The 8,706-nt window shown below is 35.4% G+C and overlaps 2 protein-coding genes across 2 annotated transcripts in view; one reads left to right on the top strand and one right to left on the bottom strand.

Annotated features, from left to right (window-relative positions):
- Positions 1 to 625: 625 nt before the first annotated feature.
- On the top strand, positions 626 to 2,166 carry LOC100184299. The gene is made up of 3 exons (XM_002131674.5): positions 626 to 866; positions 1,021 to 1,258; positions 1,384 to 2,166. Exons 1-3 carry the CDS (start codon positions 658 to 660, stop codon positions 1,690 to 1,692), a joined length of 756 nt encoding a protein of 251 aa, XP_002131710.1. The 5' UTR covers positions 626 to 657; the 3' UTR covers positions 1,693 to 2,166.
- Positions 2,156 to 8,706, bottom strand: part of LOC100186688 — a 10,685-nt gene continuing 4,134 nt past the window's right edge. The window contains exons 7-18 of the mRNA XM_026835820.1: positions 8,382 to 8,694; positions 7,642 to 7,888; positions 6,943 to 7,069; positions 6,519 to 6,606; positions 6,260 to 6,371; positions 4,791 to 4,949; positions 4,303 to 4,413; positions 3,824 to 3,976; positions 3,441 to 3,608; positions 3,126 to 3,276; positions 2,899 to 3,017; positions 2,156 to 2,648 (exon numbers count right to left, since the gene is read on the bottom strand). Coding sequence (XP_026691621.1) covers positions 2,577 to 2,648; positions 2,899 to 3,017; positions 3,126 to 3,276; positions 3,441 to 3,608; positions 3,824 to 3,976; positions 4,303 to 4,413; positions 4,791 to 4,949; positions 6,260 to 6,371; positions 6,519 to 6,606; positions 6,943 to 7,069; positions 7,642 to 7,888; positions 8,382 to 8,694 — 1,820 coding nt within the window. The 3' untranslated portion in view covers positions 2,156 to 2,576. The remainder of the gene's footprint in view (positions 2,649 to 2,898; positions 3,018 to 3,125; positions 3,277 to 3,440; positions 3,609 to 3,823; positions 3,977 to 4,302; positions 4,414 to 4,790; positions 4,950 to 6,259; positions 6,372 to 6,518; positions 6,607 to 6,942; positions 7,070 to 7,641; positions 7,889 to 8,381; positions 8,695 to 8,706) is intronic.

The following is an 8,706-nucleotide window of genomic DNA, read 5'->3' as shown; positions in this document are numbered from 1 at the left end:
TTTATCCGAATCTGTAACTTTATTAATGCATTCAGTTACGGTGTGTTGTAAAAGGTCATAAGAGTGTTAAAGTTTAACTCTTACAGCCCTAAACCCGCAGGGTAATAGTTTAACACAGCCGGTCTTCAGTGTTGGGCAAATTAAAACACGGAAATGTTTGTTCTACGAAGAAGAACCACAAGGTATGGAATTTGACCTCTACTTAAAACATAGAAAAGCCAACAGACTAGACGTGCCAGTAATAAAGTATATTTTGCCGTGTCTGCAGTTACAATAATATGTTATTTTACAGCGGGTTTAAATCATATCCCTGCAAACAGATTCGGTATAGCTATCTCGAGGGAATTGGGCGACTGACGTAGTTAACCTTTTACATCGCAACGTCAGCAGAAAATGGGCGTGTAAGCAGACCGACCAATAACATTTCGAAGGAGAACTGCCCGCACTTTAAAGTGTTGTGGCCCTCACGCGTGTGCGGGAAGCCAAAAGCGCATCTGTTGTTCGACAATAGATTTCGGTGTGTGTTTGCTCGTGGGACGTAACTTCTGTTTACTTTGCCAGTGTAGAATGTTGAAACTAGATAGTGTGTACGAAGTCGCTGTAAATCGCAATGTTGGAATCGTTTAAAAGTGCAGTTTCGTTTTGCAGGTTTAGGCCATGACTCACAACTGTACAGCACCTAAAAAAGCATTAACAATTGTACCTTTAAAAAGTATTGATTGGAAGCGATGTAAAAACGGAGTAATACCACCTGAGGCAGTGGTCGGTGGAACAACAGAGTTCGGCCAACCTTTGTATATTGGACGAACAAGGCTACGGGAAAACAACAACGAATTTACTCCTGGACTTATTGCCAAGCCAGATGAGTACGTTATAATAGACAAAAAATAATAGACAATAAAACAGTGGTATTAGATAGTGCTTTTTTACTTTCTGTATTTTCTTTGGAATTTGCATGCTTTTCTGTAGTGCATACTGATACTTGTATATATCTTATACACAGTTTATTATTTAAACCAGGACTTTGCTGGTGTCTTATGGCACAGGGGTACGCACTACAAAGGAATTTGACGTCTTAGTTGCAATTGACCCTCATATAACTCACTGGGTGCCTTGTTCAAAAGGCCATATACCAGACAACTCTGTGATAGGAGGCATTGACTGCTCATACCTTGAGCCATTGTACATAGGACGTACAAGAGGGACTCTATTGAATGGTCGGACATGGAGAGGCCAGAAACTAAAGGATCCCGTGCTGGTGAGTGTGACTTCATATGGTTAAGGTTGCATGAACTAATGACAAGCTAAAAAATATTTTTAAGTTTGGTAGACTTTATGTATAAATGCCGTTCACAGCCTGTAACGATGCGTATTCTGGCACAGGGTTCTTGTGGTGACACTGAAGTCCAGATTCCTGGTAAAGTGCACAGAACGCACAGGTGTCTATACATCCCCTACAAAGGGAAGGAGTATTTGTTTCGTGACTATGAGGTGCTTGCTCTGAAGGAAAGCCCAGCAAGCCTATCAATGTTGTGTAAGAATGTGATCAACTCCAGACTAGAGGAGGTGTGTGCTTTACTTGACGACTTCCAAATTGAAGGCATGGCGTCAGATTCAATTGACAGACTCCCGCTGCCAGATAAATTAAAGGAATATTGTAAACAACGTGGCGTAGATGATTGCGATTATTAATTAGATGTTTTTCTATTAATTTCTGAAGTGATTTTAATTTTTTTGTTTGGAGATCATTTTGCCTTATTATTCTGTACACACGCTGCTACAACTTGGTTACACAAGCTTGTATGGTTGGTGTAAAGTTGCAAGCATAAAACTGTAATTTTTCTTTTAAACACAACAGTGTTCTCTCTATGTAGATGTTGCAAACCTTGTGTTGTAAGTAAAGGCTACGTGCCTTTAAGCAGATTCATATATATAAAGTGTAAATTTAACTGGAGTTGCTTTTAAATTTAAATTTATTTTTATTAGCTTTGCATCAAAAATAATTCTGTCCAACCTGAAAATACTTCAAACTTTAATATGAATTTTGGATTAATGCCCGAAATTGGTGCAGCTATTTCTCACAGACTGTTAAAGTGTTGCCAACCACTGCACTTATGTAATTTGTTTCAGTCTCATAAAGAATTAAACTCTTGTATCAAAACAAAACAACATTTTATATTTTTGTCAGGTGCTAGACCACTAATAAATATGGAATGCAATAAAACATTCAAAAAACAACAAAAAAAATCAATTATTTTGTACCACAGATCACATTGACAGAGTAACAGGAATAGTTCGGAAGAATAAACAGTATTTAGTAGGAAGAGAAAATTATGATCTCATTAAAACTGCATATTTTAATGATTGTTAGTTAGTTTATATTGAATATGAAAGAATAGAACCTAAATTAATAAGAAAACATTGTGTTATGGTGCAAGAAATGAGCTAGAATGTTAAATAGCAGATGTAAAATGAAGGGAAGTTTCAATGTGTAGCCCTGTTTTTCAGTGCTTGAACGAGAAAAGCACCAAGCTGTTACAAATAATGAGTAAACATGAGCACCATGGATGTTTTTATCATCTGTAGACACCCAAGTGCATTCGCATTTTCTCATACACAACATAGCTAATGCTAACAGCAGGGGCAACCTGGGAAAGAAGGTACAATTACAGCAGTTTGTTTTGTAACTATACTTAGTTGTTGCTTTTTTGTCATTTTTTTATCACTTAAAAAGTACTTTACAGTCGGTACATTTAGTTCACTTTTCTATTCTGTTTGAGTTAGGTAATAAAGCAAAAGAATTTATGCCAGCGGTACCCTGTTACACTAATGCATGAACCTCTCCAGATGTTAAAGTCTAATGTTTACTTTAAATCCGATACATAATGTTTAACAAACCTTCATGAAGTTTGGCGCCAGACCTCGGTACAATCCAAATACTCCGTCAGTCTGAACTATTGACCTGAACAGTGAAACCATGCTTGTCTTCTGGTTTTTATCATGGTTGGGAAGGGAGGCTAAAGATAAAAAAATACGTAAATATCATTGAAGAATGTACAAGGTACAACCATTTTTTCAGACAAAATTTTTTATTACAAAATTTTCGACTTTCAATGTTTTTTTACCTTGTGCTTGCATTTTTGTTCTAACAAGAGCAAGAGGGTAACTGGCAAGTTGTCCACAGGTGCTGGAGGTGGTACCGCATGCAAGGAGAAGAAGAACTGAAGGTTTTTCCTTTTCAGCTCCGTAAGTTTTTATCCAGTAGTTCTTTAACGTCTAAAATAAGAAAGTTTTCGACTCAACTGTGTAGGTTGCGACAGTGTATAGAGAAACAGCTCTTTAAGCCATCTATTTGAGTTCAACAACAGTAAACATGTATATATATATATAGGTTTCACACAGTCATACAAACTTATATCAGCAAAACAAGTAATTCTCACCTCATATATACAAAGATCAATCCCAGCATATGGTATTATGCCAAGGCAGTTTGGAATGTAGCCTTTGAAGAATGCTTTTGGTCCTTCGTTGCGCAGAACTTTAAAAGCGCAATCAAATATTCCGCTATATTGTCCTGTCTTTCGCAGTGCCAGTCGAGTTTTAATGACCTGCAAATGAGTTTATTGCCTTTGTAAAATTTACTACAGTTTATTTTAGTACAGTCATAGTGGTACTTAAATGTGATTTATTAAGCTGACAGTTACAAGCATCTCAAATAATTGTAACACCCTAATATTGAGAATCATAGTGTCATATGACTCATATCAATTGCAAAATTAATTCGGACACTTTGATAAAATAATGCAGGGAACTCATATATTACCTCCATAGGATAAATACTTGTTTGCGATATAACACCAGCCATGGAACCAGCTAGAAACTTTTCCGCTGCCCCTATTTCCCCTCCTGACTGAGCACCAATGAGCTTTTTCATTCGTTCGTAAGCATAGAATTTGACAGCAGTTTCAGGAGCAATCTTAAAATAAACAAACTGTACATTGAGTGCTGTGTACACATTGTATGTAACATCTGTAACTAGCAAATATTGTAATGGGATATAATAAAGTTTAAAGGACTGTCTGTTTTTTATTTAATACCATTTGTGTACCAAATCAATTATGTGCAATTAGTTGTTTGAAACGTTTTATTTTATTGTATTATATTTACTAATTTTATCTTTTTTATGTTAATTTAATTCATATTTCTGTTAAGATAATGTAGCGGTAAGATCGTTTTTTTCTTTTCACGAAATGTTAGAAAATACTATCATCATTATTTCAGATGTAATAAAAGAGTTTTCACCTTGATAACATTGATACCATTTCCTCTCCATAATGATTTAGCACCACCCTCTTTTAACATGGAATTGAAACCAGAAGAAATACCTAGCTGGTTGGACTTGGTAGCATGCACCTGTGGAAATAACAACAGTTAAGGACAAGGTTTTATTCAAGCACTGTTATGGTGGGCACAGAAGGATTACAAATAACTCAAAAGCAGTGTACAAGAAATTGAAAGATTTCTAAGAAACGTAACTTCAACCTTGAAATGACAGGTCAGTACGACAAATACGTTGATATTATAATAAGTCATTCAGTGCTTCTGTTTGTTTACTATGAGTATTTGGTATGTGTGCGTGCAGTTGACGTCATTTTAGGAATTAAGGTCATTTAAAGTAACACAGTCGTTTATTTACACTAGAACACCGCAGCTTACAAAACCATTAAGTAACAAAACCTGCACTTCACTAAAAAAGTTCTACAAAAAAATTGTAAAATGTTTTTACGAACCTGCATCAAAACTTTAAGACGATCCAGAGGAGCCGTGCATGTGCGAGACACAACTCCTGCAGCTCCTCCAGCCACCAACTGTCTCCACCATTGTCCCGATACTTTTTCTGCCTCACTGAAGTCATCGGGAACAATGAGACTCTCCCCGATGTCGATGTACTAATGAAAAATATAAGGAATGGTAAACAAACGATTTCTTAATTTTATGGGTTGAAGCTATAGTCCTTCATACAGTCCTTTAAATAGAGAAATACCTCATGGTTGAAGGTATAATTCATAACACAACTTGGAACGTAACATGTTAATTTGTTTTAAGGACTACGACATCAAACATGACAATGTATATACACAATTTTTTGAAAAAAATCACTGCTTAGTTATAGTTAGTGTCTGAAATCTCTGCCATTACACATGTGTGCATGTAAGAAAGTAGATTAGACATCAATTATAATCCAGCACATTTTAATCACCCTTCAAATCTAACCTCTGTTTTTCTCCATATCTTAGTAGGATTTCTTTCAGCTACCAAAACCACTGATAAGTAGGATTTCATTTAGAAAACCACTTTTTCAAGCTTACTATTTAAGCAACATTATAACCAACCTACTAACATTGCTACCAACACAACTAAACCAACCTATTCTACAAATGTGCAAGGTCAATTGAAACACACAGACGACAGCATGCATAATTCATTACACACACAATTGCTTTGGTCACATATAATAATCAATAAACACACGATTATCGATTACAAATCTATTATCACAGATAAACATACAGGCGATACAGCATAATATTTCTATGATACATTTGCCTAAATTACTCATCTCTATTTAGTTGTTGGTTACTAATAAACTCCTCATACAAATATCAAATGTTTCATGAATCAAACAGACAACTGTGCAGCTGTCATTACAACCATCACTAGTCACTACCACCTATATTTTTCTGGCACTAATCCTTACAGCAGACTTAAAGCACTCAGCTAAATGAAGGCTTATATTTCTGTGTCTTGGTAACAACACGTTTTCACTTGATACTTGGTAGCTATACTTACACTCATTACTCATTAGTGATACTAACTTTGGCGGTGACATTTAAGTTTCTTTTGGTCATTTCCTGACAATCATTTAACATTATCAGATCTCAATACAACCAAGTTAAATCAAACTTTTACTCAACAAATAAAACTCCCTACCTAGCAACAACTTTCAATCATTAACATCACACTTTGGGTAGGACAACTAATTCTAAATCCCACACTTTTAATATTAAATAAATGAAAACCAAACTGTGTCGAATTCACATTCTATTCCGTATGAATGAGATCCTCAGAGACACATCTCGTACCTGGAGTTTCAGACTGAGTTGGGCCATTACCCCAGCACAACAGATCTACTGCATGCATGTCACACAAAATTGATATTGATAGGCTTTATATATTATACTACAGATTTGTCATTTACCGTTGCATGTTTCCAGTATGATACAATGTCCTTGAGATCAGCAGATGGATGTAAAAGATGATGTTCAACCCATTCATTTATATCAATGGAAGAAGTTCCATCTTTATCTATCCTGTATTAGGGAGTGTTAGGTGGTGGTATGAACGGAGCAAGAATTCAATTTACAAAAAAAAACAACAACAAAAAATCCACTTCTGTATTAGTGCATGTACAACACGGAGTTGTTAACTTTTAGAGGTAGTTTATATTTTCATTCTACCTTCTGGTGATTTCCTTTGCTTCATCTTTGGAAACATCGAACCCAACAGAGCGTAACGCCTCTTCGATCTCAGCAGAAGTTAAACGACCTGAACAACAGATTGCAATGAAGATAAAATACATTAACAAAGTAAGTAGCTTATATGGCTGTAGCTTATTATATGGCTAAATTCATACAAAGTAAAAGATACTAAACCATGGAAAACAAACTCTGGCAATTGGCATAAAATAAAAGATAACCCGTCTGCCACTGCAAAGCAGAAATGAATTTAAAACATCAAAAACATGAATATATGTATATATGTTTAACAAAATTTATACAGGGGTAATGAACTATGAGACATAAATATAACTTCTAACATAAAAAAGAAATGTGCCACTGCAAAACAGGAGCAATTTAAGGTGTAATTATGTGAGTGTCTTACCATCTTTATCCCTGTCTAATCGTTTAAACATTAGTTTAAGTTTCATCTCATGTTCGTGTAGATAACGAACAAACTCAGCCACGTCGAGTTCACCATCTTTGTTTGAATCACTTGCTGATACAAATTTCTGTGCAAAATGTAAAATAAGATGATTTATAACTTTATGCTGCGATGATTTGGGCTTATTGTTACTAGTGATGAAGCAAGTTTAAAATCTGTGTATGCTCTTAAAAAATACTGTGACATATTGTCATCAATTTCAGGAATTATTAAGTTAACTTTAAAATATTTCCTAATCAATACTTTGCGTTATGTGAGTTTCTATCAAGAAAGCTTGGTATTAAGAATAAATCGACCAAATAATCAGTATGTAGGCTATATATATATATATATTGAATAGTTTAAACTTGGGTTGCTACATTATATATATAGTAGTTAACAAAAGTTTATTCCATTGTGTGTAATCAATTCTAAATCAGGGATAAAAAATGGTTGTCTATGTTCGTACCAAGTATGCAACGAATTTTTAATCTTTGGCAGAATTTTTGACATTATTCGCGCCTGAGTCTACTCACGAAAGATGAAACTGTGTGCAGAAAATTTTGGCAGTTCAAAAAATGTATGCAAACTGAAATTATTCATGTGCATTCCTATTCTAAATATTCTACCCAACATCATAGTAATATGATAATATCCCACCTCTGCCTGTCCAGGGACTTGCAACAAACCCATCTTCATGTAAGCTTCTTTCAGCTCATGTACATCCACTCTTCCATCATTATCTACATCTAATCGATCAAATATTTCTCGATAATAAGCCTCTTTTTGGGGGCAGATGGACTGAGGTGATCCGTCGTTACCCATGGCTAAGTGAACCTCTGGTAGACTTAGCTCGTTCAGGTTTAAACTGCTTAAAACCAGATCAAGGGTGGCTGAAGAGCTGTCCCTGTTAAAAGTTGTTGAATGTTAAACACCATGCAGTATAAAGTAGTGTTGATGTATATGACACATGCAACAGGGTATGCAGTGTACTCTGAGAATGCAGCCAGCAAACCTTAGATTTTCCAATTATAATAGCAACTTATTTTTAAAACACCATTAACAACCAAGATTTTACAAAGTTTGAAACCGAGTAATCTAACAAATAAATCACAAACTTCTAATTTGAATGTACTACAGGAATATAAGTTTACAGCAATCCAACCTACACCATTGTTATCATAGATAACACACAATGGAGAGGAACAATTGAAATAAACCTTACTCTCCTTCACTGAATAAGGTGTGGTTTTCATTGTTATGTTAAATATCCATTGAGAGTATTAATGTCAAAAGGAAACAAATAAGCATCATGCTCTCATATAAGTCATTTATGCATCAACAGTATATAACATATAATAGGCCTACCATACAAAAAGATTATATAAGGGCAATCATACTTTCTTGGCCTTCTTCTTTTCACTGGGTTCACTCTGTCCCACTTTGGGAAGTACGGTGATCTATAACCGCTTGGTTTAAGTTGAGATCCTTGGACCCACGTAGCTGGTGCTTCGTTGCAGTGTTGTAAGTTTTTTAATGCTGGATTCGATGTCAATACATTTCTTTCTGTGTGGTTGCCACTAAAGTTACAATGCCATGCACTTCCTTTAGTCGTGTACCCTGGTGGTAGAAAGCCACTCGAACCCAAACTTGAGTTGCGTTTGCCCACTAACTGTGTCAAGGTGAACGGTGGGAATTGTTTTGTTAAAATTTCTTTGTTAGAAC

The sequence above is a fragment of the Ciona intestinalis genome, chromosome 9, assembly GCF_000224145.3.
Source record: "Ciona intestinalis chromosome 9, KH, whole genome shotgun sequence".
Taxonomy (NCBI): domain Eukaryota; kingdom Metazoa; phylum Chordata; class Ascidiacea; order Phlebobranchia; family Cionidae; genus Ciona; species Ciona intestinalis.
This window is presented reverse-complemented; position numbering and strand designations above follow the sequence as displayed.

Excerpts from the sequence above, each read along its gene's own strand:
- LOC100184299 (XM_002131674.5), top strand. The coding sequence starts at position 658 with ATGACTCACAACTGTACAGCACCTAAAAAAGCATTAACAATTGTACCT. Across the intron at positions 867-1,020 it reads CTTATTGCCAAGCCAGATGA|GACTTTGCTGGTGTCTTATG; the intron begins GTACGTTATAAT and ends TATTTAAACCAG. Across the intron at positions 1,259-1,383 it reads AACTAAAGGATCCCGTGCTG|GGTTCTTGTGGTGACACTGA; the intron begins GTGAGTGTGACT and ends ATTCTGGCACAG.